This window comes from Ceratina calcarata, unplaced genomic scaffold, assembly GCF_001652005.2.
Source record: "Ceratina calcarata isolate Rehan_Ccalc_2016 unplaced genomic scaffold, ASM165200v1 scaffold81, whole genome shotgun sequence".
NCBI lineage: Eukaryota > Metazoa > Arthropoda > Insecta > Hymenoptera > Apidae > Ceratina > Ceratina calcarata.
The window spans coordinates 380038-395779 of record NW_017179422.1 but is presented as its reverse complement, the minus strand read 5'-3'; the positions used below and the strand labels follow the sequence as shown (position 1 = coordinate 395779).

The window sequence follows — 15742 nt, the reverse complement described above, 5'->3', positions numbered from 1 at the left end:
TTTATCTAAACCATTTCCTGATAATATTAATAAATTAAGAATAATTTTTATCCGTACTCGAGATTCCACGTAGAATTTTCAGGAAATTCTCAGAAGCAAGCCAAAACCATTTTTGCTTATTGTAATATTATAGCAAGCGTCTAAATCGCATTGCAGTTTGAATTGTGAACAGGCTGCGTAATTTACATAAAAACAAGGATAACAGAAAATTATCTTAATCGTTTTTATATAAGCAGAACATATACGGTGTAAAACTAGCATGAGCTTGTCGTAGAAACAGTAGCTCACGTACGTACTTGAACAGCACCCAAATAATGTAGTAGCACGCGTAAATCGAGGAGAACAGAACGAGTAGAAACACTGTTAGCAGGTACCAGGGGGTGTGCTTTTGTTGCCTCTTCGTATCCTCCCAATATCTGTCGCAGCTAAGGTACCAACATATTGCGCGATTTAGCTCGCCTAAGTGGGAAAGAAGCATAAACAAATTGCAAGAAGTACAGAATAACACGAATAGATAAAAATATCATAATCTAATCAGTCAATAAAAAAATTATTTTATAAATGACTGTTCTCAATTTTGAGAAATTAAATTGTTTTATTTTTAAACCAGCGTTAATGGTAATGATTTTATTATATGATGCAATTCTAATTTCGTACCTTCAATTTCCTGGAAATCTCGTACCGAGAGATTCGTCAAAAGCCCAGCAATGCAATCTCGAACGAGTATCTATCGATAGCATCGAAAGATCAATATTACTCCAATATAAAATAAATGGGTTATAACAGGTGCGTGTTATTTCAATCTGTGCTATTATCTACGCGACTATTTCTACGATCTTGCTCCATCAACTGTGTTGTTATTCTACGAATTATTAGATCGTTATCATTGAAAGCGATATTCGTTGGGTCTGGAAAGTGATTCTGGATTATCCATAGTTACATTGCTTCTATTCACAAATCAAGCTAACAATAAGTAAATGCCAGCAAGTATGCTGCAAGCTGCTACAGAATTACTTGGAGCGATACACGATGACCCAAGCCGCTTACGAGAAACAGTACAATTTGTAGAACAATTTTACATACTCGAATCGCGGTTTGTAATCTTCGAGTTCCATAGAGAACAGAGAACTGAACTATTCACGAATTCGACTGATCACGAAAAGTATGGACTACTTCGTTCAGACGTCCTTGCAATTATTCATGTTGCTCGATTAAATTCGTCAATTTCATCGAACCATCATCAAATCAGACCCATCGTCTTTCTACCATGTTCTCATGAAGCGAACTAACTTCGCACTGCAACTTCAACTTCTGCAGTTCTTCTGGCTTGCAATTGGCCTTCAGCTTTCTCAAGTGCAACCCTTTGCGCCTCTGCTTCTTGTCGACGGCCGGTAGAGCCGCTTCCACGAGATTCTCTTCATCATCCTCATCGTCTTCTTCATCCTCGTCGTCTTCGTTACCGCCGCAGGCATTGCTCTTGTTGTCCGGACCAGCGATCTCCACGTGGTACGCCGCACCCGGCAGACGATGGTTCTCCAATGCCCCGTTGTCCTCTCGATGGCAATATTGCTGAATATTAGTGACAGCCCCACCGCCGGATATCGTACAAGCCTTCTCGACCGGATACGTCCTAGGGAAGCTGGCTCGCGACTCGCAGGGCAGCACAGAAGTGGAACGTTGCTCTGTGTTCTCCTTCCAAACTTGTATGTCGGTGCTGTGGTGGTCGGCCTCGTCGTCCACCAGGGAACTTTCGAAGTCCCTGTTACCCAGCACGTCGCACCTCATGATGTCGCAGTAGTCCGCGAGGCATACCGCGTCTTCCGCCTGGCCTCCAACCATGGGATGCATTTACAATTAAGTTGGCACGCATCTTACGGTATTTCAACTTGTTTGCGTTAACCAGAGAAAATAGAAGGTGTCCAACAAGATTGACAATCAATCATAAGTAGGTACGTGTTTTTCATAACGGCAAATCAATTCTTTTATTTGGCTTGCGATATAATGAGATACTAGTATCAAGAACGAGCAGACTGCGGGTATTTATGTAAACATTTTTAATGTCTTTAAAATTAGTTTGACTTTTTCACCTTCAATTTTACGCCATGCGTATCTTTAAGAGGAAGAGGACTTACCGTGTTAACATTACTTTTGTGTCTGTTATCGAAGTGTGCATCCAAATGTTTCTCTGCATAAAATGACTTGCCGCACAGGCCGCAGGTCCATTGCGACGGCCTGTGCTGGTGTTTCGCCCTTTGCTGGGGCCGAAATATGTCCCGGCTCTCGTGAAACGGACACTCTAGCGGTAGTTCTACCTGATACTTCTTCAGAATTGGTATCCATCTCTGAAATCTCGACAAAATTGTAGAAATTCACCATTTTCACTAATTCTCTATTTCTCTATTTAGAAATCGCGACCTATAAGTTAAGCGTTACGAATGTTCGATAAAAATTTGCCGTACCTTCTGCACTATCCTCCTCACCACAGACGCTCGATCACGGGGACATGATATTTTAAACACGCTGGGGCCTGGCCAGGGGATCACGGATAACAGTAACACTATCAGGACCTGCGAAATGCAAAACACACGTTCCTTCTTTCTGTCTCTTTGCAACTGAGAAAACGAACAAGTCGTAGAATCATCGTCGTTCGGTTCTGCGGAAAACACAACGACTTGCATGCTAGTAGTAACGGTAATTGTTTCGACATTGTACAATCTGTTTGCCCTAGATTTCTGGCATTGCTCTCTCTGCTCGCGTTCCGCATCGAATATTTATTACCGTGCAAAACGTATTCTGTGCAAAACCATATCTCTGCTGTTTATTGACATTTTGCATCTAAGAAGAAAAAATGTTCACGCACTCGAATCGTTTTAGTCATCGTTCCTCCGCCCCGTACAACAAATCCCCGACAAAATCCGATAGCTCGACGTCCGTATGATCTCGAAGGGTGGAAAAAATTGATTCGCAATGACGCAATCTCGCTGACGTGACGAACAGACGATGACCATTCCGCCTGTCTATATAACAAACACGCTTGTCAACTGGAATTTTAAATTTCTCTCAATTACCTCGAAATGAAAGGGTTGGGTCTTCATTCATAGCCCAGATTCGCCAAGCGACGGTGACCTGGTGCGAAACGGAACTTCGCGACGCGGTGAGAGTTAGCGACACGAAAATCACCGTTCGACGCGAAAAATACTTGTGAGTCGGGATTCACGGTCAACTGGGGACGTAACGGGGGTTGCTACGTGGACGAACTATAGGGGTGAACGTCGACACGGCGTCGTCGTCACCTTTGATAACAGGGGTGAATTTTGTGTGGGTGCTAAACCGCCCACTTGAACAAGCGATGGATTATCTCGCTGTTGAATTTTTTTTCAAAAACAGTATTCAAAACATTCACTCGTGTCATATCAGATCATGTAATCATTATCATTTTCCTTGAAGAACATAATGCAATAACAGTTTTGGAATTTGGAACGTCAGAGAAAAAATATTTTTGCAATTTTTTAGTGAACTGTTTAAAGATAATTGGGATGTATAATTAGAAAAAATGATTCACTTTTATCATTACTTATCAAATATATGTAATTGCGTAGTTCAGTTCACGGAAATCAGCGTGATTCGTTTCATAGCTATCTATCGTGAATTTATTCTGCTATCATTTCTTTATATCGAATAGCCAGATTAAACGTTGCAATACGATAGTATAAAGTGCATTCTGGAAGCGAACTATATTAAATGATTTTACATATTAATAAAACTTTGATTATCATCAATATATGAATTTGAACAGGCTATTGCATTCTAAATTTAAATATCCAAAAAAATTAATTTGTCTAAGATTTTTCCGTCACGTGTTTTGATGACTCTCGTTATCTTACGGACCTGCACGCGTTGCAACGTCGGAGTCGGCGTCGATGTTGGCGCGCCGACGCATCGATGTAACGCAACGCGCCGCAACGCCGACGCGCCGCGATACCGTACTGGGCGCAATCGTTTGAATTGAGCGCAGTGAGCATCGTGAGGAATGTTCGAAAAAAAAATGATGATTGTATATCCATTGACGTACATCACAAATGACCGGGTCATTGACGACTCAGCCGCGTTTAAATCGATGACGCCTGTACTTTCTCGCAAAACAAATATCACGAACTGAAGTCGAGGTTCAATCCACAGGGTGTCCGTTTTGTCGACGAACGATAAATAACGGTGGGAATGAAATTCTGTTCGCCAGATGGCAAGAGGGAAATACTTTTTGTTCGAACTTTTTCGTACAAGTTGCCTTTTTTTCGTTGCTTTAATAATTTTGAACGGAAAAACAAGGAAGCGCGGAATGTTTTATTTTTGCGCTCGAAATGGACTACGAGTTAAAGCGGCATCAATTATGTAATGTGCGCGGAAAATTTAGCGTGCGTCCAGTTATGTAACTTTATACACGGAGATAAAACAAAAAACAGCAATACGTAAATATTTAGAAGTACAATCACAATTAGAGAATATGTAAATCGGTGAAGTTAAATAAACACGTAATTATAGTGAGCAATTTGTTACTTTATTCTATCCTAAGTACAATAATACATTATTATTTGTTTCGCCTTAAAATAAATAATAAAATAATAATGATTATATCAGTTAAACCAATCATTACGTTCCGTTGCATTTCCTGAAAAGTGGGTATAATCGTAGTTCTATATTGCAGTAACGAAAATAATTATCGCGAAGGATACTGATTAAACAATAATAAATACTGCTTCAGTTGTAATATAATCAAGTATATTTCACTGAATTCACCGAGGTGGAAAACTTCGATCCCCCTAGCAAATTAATTGATCACAATGAATCAAACGCATACACGTCCAGCCACGTAACAGTTCTTCTACAACGAGAGAGCAAGTCACCGCGTCGATTAGACGGTACAAAGTATGCATGCGTTAATATTTGCAGCTGCACGCGGATCCGTTCGCCGCAATCGTGTACGCTCGGTTCGTTTGTCACACACGAATAGCCCCGTCGTCCTCGGGAATGCGAAATCCTCTCTTCGTGAGCACCTTGTACACGCCTCTTTTGCAAGCGTGGGACTCCTCTGGTGGGGGAATGGTATCTACAGCCGAGCAGAAGTTAAATGGTTTGCCAGAGAATCCCGTAGTCTGTCAGTGAAAACAGTTAGGGGAACAAGGTTCACTGGTGCCTGGTTCATAGTACATTCTGAATACTCAAGTTCCCTCGCGTCAAGAAAAACCGGGACTCGAGTTCGAGGCATCGTTCGCGCTCGAACGGAGGATCGGACGAACGCTTAAAACTGCGCAGCGCGTTGCATACGAGAAGAGATATATCCGTACGCAAAGGTTCGCAACATCATTTTTAGTTTTTCACCGCGATACGTTCGTTATGAGTGAATTCTTATCGACGGTCCAATTAATCGGGTATCGTAATTTGTCTCGACGTGCAATTCGACTTTCACTCAAAGGTACACTCGCGTGCACGTACGATAATTATTTTTTTCTCTTCTTCCATCAACCGGTTTTCTCAGCCGCTTTCACGGCGATCGAAATGGAACAGAACTTTCGAAAGCAACAGGTTGAAATGATCGCCTATCGGAAAAATCGATACCTGTAGAGAAATTAGAGAACGTCGAGGGCGTTTTCATCCCGCCTGGGAAATCATAATTGTTTCTACGCTGCATGAATATTAATAACCGATCAACAGACAGTCTCTGTTTTGTTCCTTATCAATCTGTTTTATCCGTAAGAAATTAATTGCGCCAGTTTGATTGATCGCAGTTGACATTTACTACGCGTGTTCATGTTCCGCGGATTTATCGCGACGCCCGCATCCGTCTCATTCATGATAGCGAACGATAACTTGGAAACCAGCGAACCGGTCAAGCGGTAAAGAGGCTGACACCCACGACGACGGTATCGAGGATCCCTCTTCGGCAGTGGAAAACCGTGCCTCTTTCTGTTTGCTTGTCTATTCCTTCGCGTTGACGTCACTGTCTGCAGCTTGTACGTGTGTGCCGTCATTCCGCGGAAACGTATTTACGTAGAACGTTATTTAAGGCCATTGCACCCATACTAGCGTCGTTGCCTGCCCCGTCCCGAATACAGAGTGCAATCTGCGGAGACCCCATTGGCGCGTGCCCGATTCCTTTTCCCGAAGTCTTGATCCTCTCTGATCGCGTTAATTCCCATCGATTTATTGTACGATACCTCCCGCGCGTCTTCACTCATTACAGACGTTTATAAACACTTGATGAGTATTCGATTTTTTTCCAATTCATGAAATGTATTTGTATTTAGATTGATGTCTGTGAACGGTCGCACAAGTGATTGATGTCTATTCGGTTGACTCTTGTACTGTCTGCTACGATAATAAGGTGTGTGTATTTACATACGAGCGAGATAATATCCCGTCGTGATGAGCCAATATCGATAAGTGGTAGGAAACGTACTTTGAACTGTTATTGTTGACTGACAATTCGTCGTCTCGATGACTAAGCTTTCTTCTGATTCGTAGCATACAATTCAGTCAGCCGGCTCCGATAAACGCTCTCTCGTGCGTCGCGTCCTGTCATTCGCCGCTCTCGCTACGACCGGTGCATGTGCATATTCGATTGGCATAACACCACAACGCGATCCGGGATCATCTATTCCGTTCAACTGAGTTAGCCTTGGCATAATTATAATAACAGTATCGATACCGATAACAAATTACTGAAATATCTCGGTACGTTATTGTATTCCGTCAAATAAGAGTCATTAACTGTTGATAAATTGATTAAACCGTATCCGGAGTGTGCACTTTGCAATTACTATATTATTAAAGTTATAAATATTGTCTCACGTAGTTACAAGATAGTTAGCTGGGTAGTTATGTAACTTCACCGCGTTATCGGCGAACCCGATTCTATCTCTCACATTGCTTATCCTTTTATGTCTTCGTTTGCTTTGCACGAGCCCAGTTGGCCTACATCGAGTCGCGTGTACTGTTCCGTGTTATTAAAATGCATCGTTCAACTGTTGCCTTCACATTGAAACAAATATTCATTCTTAGCATGTTGTATTTTTATTTTCAGAATCCGGTGATTGTCGTCTAATTACTAGGAGATCAAAACTTGTAAGGACGACGACGACGACGACGACGACGACAATAACAGAGACTGGAAAATATACAAGCAGTAGTATTAAACAAGTAGAAAAGGATGACCACCGTCAGACAAATACTTCGCTGCGCTCGGCGCATCGGGCAAATACAGGAGGGTGGGGCGAAACTTTTAAACCGGTCTGTTAGGTGCGCGTCCACCCAAGCACGACAAAAAATCACCGAGGATGAAAACGGAAAAAAAGTTTTCCTTTCGCCATACGGCGACTTCACGCCGTCCGATTTACTCGTACAGGAGTACATTTGGAAGGACTTGGCGAATCATGCTAATAAGATTGCATTGGTAATTTCGCACGGCTATTCATCTGATACTTTTATTTCATGCGAAAAAGTTTACGATGACATCGGGAACGAGTAGTTATACATAAATTTATTTGTATCGTAACAGAAAAAAATAGCTAAATGCATACAATTAAGAAATTTAGCATAAAGGACATTGTCAACTTACACTTCTTGGTGTATACGTTCCGCTATATTTGAATTACAAATGCACTCGCTGTCATCGTGTTTTTCTTCTTGCTCTAATGAGAAAATTTCTTGAACCCCATGTAAAAATGAATTATTCAAAATAACCGTCTGACCTCTCGCATTGTTTGACGTTTCGCGCTGCATAATTGAAAACGATGCGGGACAAAATACGAATAAGTGTCTATGTACATGACGTACTCCAATGCAATCGATGCTACTGTTTTAGGAGTGTGCGGTGACCGGAAGGAAGTATACGTACAGCGAAACGAGGGATGCGTCTAATTATATCGCGAGAAGTTTGATAAACATGGGTCTGAGAAAGGGCGATGTGATAGCCCTGATCGCGCCCAATTATCCGGAAACGGTCTTAGCCTTTCTCGGCGTGTTAGAGGCAAACCTCGTCGTTACTACAGTCAATCCGGCTTATACACCTGGTACGAATGACATGTATATTTATTGTTTGTCTCTCACCTTACAGACGTTCTTCGTATAATTAAGTCGCGCGTCCGACCGTTTCAAACTGACAAGGGGTCAGTGTAATACTAAAGCCACACACAACCCCATACATGATTGAATGACAAACTCGAAGCCTTACGTATATGTTTACACGTTTCTCAAATTTTTTTTAGATGTATTTAGTAAATTAGTATTTGATTGCATTGTGCTTTTACTGATAGCAGTTGCAATTTATTGTAATAATTGAAAATTATTTGCTGACATGTTTTGAGCAGATGAAGTAAAAAGGCAGATACAGAACTCGGGGGCGAAGGCGATCATTACAGTGGCAGAAATTGCACGATCCATACTCGAAGCCACGAGAGGCACTCTACCACCTGGAGTACCCTTTGTAGTTATCGAGGATGGTACTGGACCCATACCAGAAGCCACCATACCGTTTAAGGTGAGGACGAAAATTGATCGGGCCTGTCGTTTAACTGAACGTGCAATCGATTAACCGAACGATCGTTACTAATTGGATTGGAATTTTTTCAGGACCTCATCGCCCGTGGCAAATCGTTGCCACCCGTAACGAGTTACCAAACGACCTCCCAAGATTTGGCGATTCTTCCTTATTCCAGTGGAACCACCGGTTTGCCGAAAGGCGTCATGTTAACGCACAAGAACTTAGTAGCCAACATGGAAATGTCCGAAAAAACGGCAGGAGAAAAGATGTGGCAAAGTGCAACGAGTAAGTAATTATTGTATTGCGATAAGTTGACCTCCTCAGACACGTAATAAGCTCGTGTACGTTTACAGGCGATTTCCAGGAAATAATACCAGTAATTTTGCCGTTCTTCCATATATTCGGCATGAACGTGGTAACTTTACCACGTCTTGCTCATGGAACAAAACTAATTACCTTACCCAGGTTCATACCGGAACTATTTATTAAGCTTCTAATGAAAGAGCAGGTGAGACTTCCTTCTGAATAATAATAACTTTTATTTTTTCAACAGAATATCTGAAGATATTTTGTTCGCAGGTAACGGGGATGTTTGTGGTACCACCAATACTCTTATTCTTCAACTCATCTCCTTATGTAAAAAAAGAACTGTTATCGAACGTACATCACATTATTAGTGGGGCAGCCCCAATGTCGAAGACAGACGCAGAGAGATTTTATAACAAATTCGAAACGGATCCCAGCAAGTTGAAGATAACTCAAGGTAAAAGAAGCAATAATTACGTTATCGTACGCGTTTGCAGTATTTTTATTTAATCGATGTTTTATGTAATCTGAAATGCAGCATACGTATGTTATTACGTTCGAAGTATTTATTAATATGAAGCAAAGTCCAAAACATTTTTTCTCTGTCTGTTCGAAGGATACGGATTGACTGAGACTTCGCCGGTTGTTTGCTTGGAGATGGATGGTGTGAAGACAGGAAGCATCGGTAAAAATATCGCCGGATGCGAGCTGCGGTTAGTAGATCCGGCAACCAACGAAGATGTTTCCGGACCTGGCCAAACCGGTGAAATATGGGTCAGGGGGCCTCACGTTATGAAAGGGTACTTGAACAACGAAGCTGCTACCAGGGAGACGATCGTCGAGAACAGCTGGTTGAAGACTGGTGACATCGCTTACTTCGACGAGGAGTTCGACTTCTTCGTCACGGACCGTTTGAAGGAGTTGATTAAAGTGAAAGGATTCCAGGTAAACGATTCGACCGATCTTTCGCTTTTGCCATTACTTCCTTAATTAACGGAACTCATAAATTACAATGTAAAGTGATATGATAATTGCGCAGGTGCCAAGGTTCACAAGTATTTAATGCTTTTTATAAAAATAATATATGTATACATATAAACAGCTTGTTTTTATCTTGGGTCTTTGACAACATTTTACTTTTAGTTATCGTTATATATTATTTAAATTTAAGACGAACATGATTGATGATATAATGAGTTTCGTTAAGTATAGATAAAGTGTTTTTACATTAGTTCGAGTTAACCACATTCAGCTATGTAATAAACATTTCCAATTATTCAGCTTCTTTATAAACTTTGTTCTAAAAATTAAATTTACGAAAATTTGACATTAGGTCGCGCCAGCGGAGTTGGAAGCACTTCTAAGAACGCATCCGGATGTTCAGGAAGCAGCCGTGATTGGAATCCCAGACGAAAGAAGCGGTGAAGTACCTAAGGCCTTCATATTGCTCAAGAAAAACGCCAAATCAAGCGCGGAAGATATTAAGAATTTCATAAAGGGAAAGGTGTCGGACTACAAGGAGCTACAAGGTGAGATGTTTTTTCTACCTTTTAATCTTAACCAAAACGAGCGTTGCTCTATGGACTGTATGGACTTTGCTCCCGTAGCGTCACATGTTACAGTGTACGTGGAAATCGGCTGAGTTATTTTTTGTATGTATATGGACATAACGCATGAGCGTAGCAAGTTTTTTAAGGCAATTCGCACTGCTCGTTTAAATTTATATCTATTTAGATTAGCGGCTTTTTAATTTTTTATACAAATTATAGATCGTTTATTTACGCGTTTCTAAAAGGGAATTTATTTGTATTTGTAATTGCTATTGGAACTGTGTGATACGGAGGTGCTGCGTTTCAAATAAAATGTATTGTGCTTGAATAAAGAAACAAATTTGTGATTTCAGGAGGAGTTGTGTTCGTGGATAACATACCGAAGAATGCGAGCGGTAAAATCGTGCGACAACAACTGAAGAACGAGTGTAAATAATGAAATTCCGTTTTCATAGAAATGGAACTGGAATCTTGCGTGAAATTCTCGATTAACAGTTCATAAAATGAAATCAATTACCGATTAATGAATGTTGAACGCAATCAATCATTTCTGAAAAATTGATTGTTGCGACGCATACCATTATTCGGCTGTTATCTCAGGAGAAACAGCAGGAAGTGATAACAAACGTTAAACAACGATCGCGTACTTTATGTCAGATCTCTTATCATGGATACTTGCATGAAAGTCTTGAGCGCTGATTTGTTTTTAACTTAGAGAATATTTTCTCTTGCCGCGGAATTGATGTTTATATTTTAAGTACAGTTCGAAGGGAACTGTAACGTTAGAGTAATATTCTACTTAAAAGGACGACGACGGGAAAAGAGTTTATGGTGGTTTTTATACCATATGATATATTTCTTATCAATTTATATGATGGTGCTATCTTTGTCAATGCAATTAATTTTTAAGGCACATATCTTATGTAGTGGAGTTTAAGGATAGGAAATTTTTGTAAGTGATTTGTATCTGAGAGTAACTTGTTCGAAACAATAAAAGGATTTACAATTGCGTTACAGAAATAATATCCAATTATTTTTATTCGGATTCGCGGCACATTGAACACCTTTTATTTTAAGGAATGAGGTCGCCAGCGTTCTTCGTCTCTCCCTACGACGAATACGTAGGAACAATGATGTACTTGAAGGATGTTACAATTTTATGGTCGACGTAAATGAAGCTTTACAGCCAAGCTTTCTTCGATCCTGTCCTAGGTAAAGCCAGCACTCTAGATAAATCGTTGCGTTTCACGAAAACAGTTACTATTCGTGTTAGAGAGAAAAACGGATTCAATGTCAGTTTCGCCAGCGCCATATATTCGTGCGTCAAAAATATTCTTCAGTGCAAACAGTAATAAATCTGTAATTTTAGTTAAATATAAAACAAACGCGATGCGCTGTATTATGAAATTTCTCCACTTTTTCCTACGCATTGTATTCAAATTCGAATGCTTTTCTGTTTATAAATCCTCTACTCTTGTCTACAATTTCTGTATAAAAGTCTTTCATTAGCATTGCTAGTTTACGAGTAATTTACGAAAAACGGAAAAACAGTTTTTTGCAAATTACTCGTAAACTATTGACGCTAGCGAAAAGCTTTTATACAGAAATTATAGATCTCGTCGCCCTCTATAAGAAAGATCTTATGCAATTTTCCCGTATCTCCAACGGTTTCGAAGTTATTGGCAAAAAACGAAAATTTCACAAAATCTGAAGGGGTACCCCTTGGAAAAATCTCAGAAAAATAAAAATTTTTTTTTTGTCAAAATATCCAAATATATCGAAATATATTCTTCTTCAAAAATTCCAGACTTCTTAGGCTTGTATTTCCTCAAATCAGTTGTTTCTTCGACCCTATACATCCTTAAGATACCATAAAGTTAACGAGTAAATGAATTAAAATTTTACAAACGCACAGTTGGTACATTGACTGGTCGCGCTTCTCGCATTTCATGTTCAATAAATGAAAATGCTGTTAGCTAACTGGAAATGGACGCGAATAAATCAAACGGTTTCAAATGAAATTAAACCGGAAACTCTTCTCTTTTGACACAGAGCGGTGGTCATGTTGGCCGGGGGACGCTGCAAAGATGAAAAATAGTGACGAACAGGCTGCACCCAGCGTGATACCCATTTCTTCTCGCCCTCTATTTCTCAGGCTGCTTCTTTTTTCTCTCCTTCGTTCTTTTTATTCTCTCGACACTGTAGTGACGTAGTCACGCTCTACTAACGACGGACGCTCTCGTTTCGCGTTCGACAGCAGTTGAAAACTTCATCATGCTTTTCGCATTCGTTGCTGGAGACACAATAATACGATCCACTGTTTTTACACACGATGAAAATCGTTTATGAAACAAATTTTATTAGTTTATGAAAACCGGTATGAAACGCCGGTTAGAAGAAAGGAGTGAATAGCGGAGTTTCTACAAAATCGAAGGAATAGGAGTTTGAGTACATTCCCTTCGTCCCCTAAAGATTCGAACTCGTCTCATCGTCTGCATGTATACTATAGGTAACGCACTCTCCTAAGGGAATTAGGTGCAAGCTTTCGCGGTTGAAGAGGTCGTTCTTCTGGGAACTTTGTCGCGGTCGGAGAGAAGTTACTAGTTGAATCGCTTCAGGAGCTGTGTTCGACGTTTTACGCAGTGCAAAGCACCGTCAGGCAGACTTGCGTTAAAAGAGTTATCTCTTTGCGACAATGCTTGTCGCCGTATCTCCGAGTGAAAACTTCGCCGAGCTTCGTAACGCGTTCTCAACCTTATTCGCGAAAAGGATAGAATTAAAGTCATTTAAACAAGTATACGTGAAATACTCCGAGCTGCATAAAACAGAAAATCTTAAGAGCTTCTGCTAATCAGGAATCTTCAATTTCAGACGCAATTCAATCGAGATGAACGCTGCTCGCTTAACTCGACGGGAAAAAGGTTCGTTTAAGCGTTCGACTTTGGTGACTGTGCTGCTGCTGCTGCTGCTGCTGCTAGTAGTGGATAAATTTATTTTAAGTGTTCTTCTGATGGAAACGTTCGATTCGGCCTGTTCAGTTCAAAGGAGTAATAGCGTGGAGGATCTCGTTGAGCAAGTGTTCTCGTTTGCGGTAAGAATTCATTTCTCCGGCTCCTTCTCCTCTTGTTCCTTTTCTTTTTAAAGACCCACGCATGGCCCTGTTGTATCAATGGCGTGGCGGTCGAGAAATGGGAAGCGTAGATAGGAGCAAACGTGAGAAGAAACGAGGTTTCCGGGCGCATATGAAATGCGCCACCGAAAGATGCGAAAAAACCATCCGTCACTGGTTTTATTTTCGCAAGAGCGCACAGCAGATGTTGCCACCGACCCCGGCTTTTATTAAAGTTCAACCTCTCGGTTTTGTTATTTCTGTTTTCATTCTCAAATGAAACTTCATCGGCTGAAATTTTTTAAAGTTTAGACGGTGGAGTTCCTAATAAGAATTAAAAGACCTTTAACTTCTAAATGTACATAATTTTGTTAAAAAAGTTTTAGTAACTGAGTATGACTTATGTATATGACGTGAACTTTGAGGTCGTTAATATCTGAGTGGAACATTTATGTCCTCCTCGTAACTAAGAATCGAAGAATCAATTTCAGAGGCCATTAAAATCTGCCAGTTAATTCTCTCGCTCCGGAGATCATAGATCACATCCGTTTAATGTAGATAGTACATGGGTGACTAATAAAATCTATGATTGGGATTGTTCTCCGTACGTTGTTCGATCTCGATTTGTAAGAAGGGTCAATTAGATTTTGAGTGAAAAGGGGGTTAAAAAGGGGCTAGATCGAGCGTGGTACGTTGGAAACGAGTTCTTTCGCTCGGGAATCGCTTTGAGGAGCGGCGTGTCGACGCGACGCGGTCCGCTTTGAACGGGAAAAACGCTCGTGAACAGAGACAGAGAGCAAAGAAAATAGAAAAAGCGGCAACCTCTGTACGAGACTCGGCTCCCTCGAGGGTTAAAGTCGAAAAGAGTGCAGGGTCGAAGGCTAGCGAAAAAGGACGAGGCCAGAGGAAGCGGGCAGAATTGAATTCGCCCGCGCCGGAAACGGGAATTACGACACACGATGCCATTATTAATTTACGGGGATCAAAGGCGATGCCACGCGAACCTAATTAGTCGGACACGAACCGCGGTTAGTTCCGATTTCGGTTTCGATTGGACCGAATATATATATTCTTAGGATCTAACGTGTAAAAATAGAATCAATTTCGAATTTTCAAACATCCGCTTTCAAAAGTTCCGTTTTAGCGTTTTGCGAATTACTAAGATTTCTCGAACGGGTTTCAGTAGATTTCCTATAGTTTAACCAGAACTTCGATGATAAAAAACCTATTACACAAGCAATGAACATGTTATTAAGTTTTTAATTTTCAATTCAGGCTATGCTATCATGTGCATAAAATGGGACAAAAATTGTATACAGTAATTTCCATGACGATTACGAGAATTTGGTGCGAGGTTCAAATAACGGAGTGAACAGGACGATCGTGGAAATAATGGAGCAATCAGGATGACAGAGAGCGAAACAATTCGGAATTTGTTGCCCCTCGGGTGAGTCCTCTTTTCTTTCTTGTTTTTTGTTTTCGGCTCCCGCCAGAGTCGACTGGACGTAGCGGAAATTACAGCGTGCAACCCTTCGATTTCTTCCATCTCCGGCGCGGAGATGTGGTGAGAATCACGGTGTGAGCTTGTTCGCGTTCGCTCAGGTGGCCCGGGATAAACCACGGCGCCACAATCTAAGGAAACGATAACGAAACGATCGGCGTGTTTTACCGGTGAAATTCGTGCTTCGAGTTTTCTCTTTCGCACCCTCCTTTTATCGTTTTCTCGTGTCCGCACTCGCGTGCTCTGTCCAAGCTGTAAACCATTACACCGTGAACTATTCTATTCATCAGATAGTTCACATTCAACGTATTTCGTCACATACATAATAATTAATATTGTTAATCGTCCTATCAAAGCGTCAAGCGAATTCAATGCTATCATTTTACAGCATTGAAATCTTTTTATAATCTCTATGAATTAAGATAAGTATGCTTTTATAAAGAATACCAATTACATGATGTTTGATTTTTAAAGTATCCTACTTGGTACGTCCTGGATACCATCAATCGTTTCATTGAAGTCTGAAACGAGTTGAGGGCCATTACTCTGAAAATATTTCCAAGCAAGCGATCTTAGTAGCATCACTAATCATTTATCATCAAGGTATTCAGAGGACGAGTGCCCATGTACAAAGTCGAAGTTCGCGAAGACTCCAACTCGCCCCTAATAAATCAATATTGACAGGGACGTTATACTTCTTTCCTATCGTTCAGAAAATAACAAATTCCATCTGTATCGCG

General features: G+C 40.7%; 2 protein-coding genes across 6 annotated transcripts in view; one reads left to right on the top strand and one right to left on the bottom strand.

The window, feature by feature from the left end:
* Positions 1-3510, bottom strand: part of LOC108631142 (uncharacterized) — a 5866-nt gene extending 2356 nt beyond the window's left edge. Inside the window, exons 1-7 of one of the 3 annotated variants that reach the window (XM_018034878.2) lie at positions 3069-3490; positions 2861-3017; positions 2460-2567; positions 2133-2342; positions 1291-1824; positions 658-727; positions 297-459 (exon numbers count right to left, since the gene is read on the bottom strand). In XM_018034878.2, the coding sequence (XP_017890367.1) occupies positions 297-459; positions 658-727; positions 1291-1824; positions 2133-2342; positions 2460-2567; positions 2861-2878 (1103 nt within the window). In that variant the 5' untranslated portion in view covers positions 2879-3017; positions 3069-3490. Of the gene's footprint in view, positions 1-296; positions 460-657; positions 728-1290; positions 1825-2132; positions 2343-2459; positions 2568-2860; positions 3018-3068 lie in introns of all 3 variants that reach the window. The other 2 variants (XM_026818598.1, XM_018034877.2) reach the window with 2 other exon arrangements.
* A 1482-nt stretch (positions 3511-4992) lies between these two features.
* LOC108631140 (4-coumarate--CoA ligase 1) lies at positions 4993-11417 on the top strand. Of its 3 annotated transcripts, XM_018034874.2 has the most exons (11): positions 4993-5348; positions 6303-6379; positions 7079-7447; positions 7859-8066; positions 8364-8533; positions 8626-8821; positions 8890-9044; positions 9116-9299; positions 9459-9787; positions 10176-10371; positions 10746-11417. In XM_018034874.2, the coding sequence occupies exons 3-11, from the start codon at positions 7205-7207 to the stop codon at positions 10826-10828; spliced, it is 1764 nt and encodes a 587-aa protein (XP_017890363.1). In that variant the 5' UTR covers positions 4993-5348; positions 6303-6379; positions 7079-7204; the 3' UTR covers positions 10829-11417. The 3 variants fall into 3 exon arrangements, with proteins under 3 accessions (XP_017890363.1, XP_017890362.1, XP_017890364.1); XM_018034873.2 differs by lacking the exon at positions 6303-6379; XM_018034875.2 differs by lacking the exons at positions 4993-5348; positions 6303-6379 and adding an exon at positions 6548-6729.
* Positions 11418-15742: the final 4325 nt, after the last annotated feature.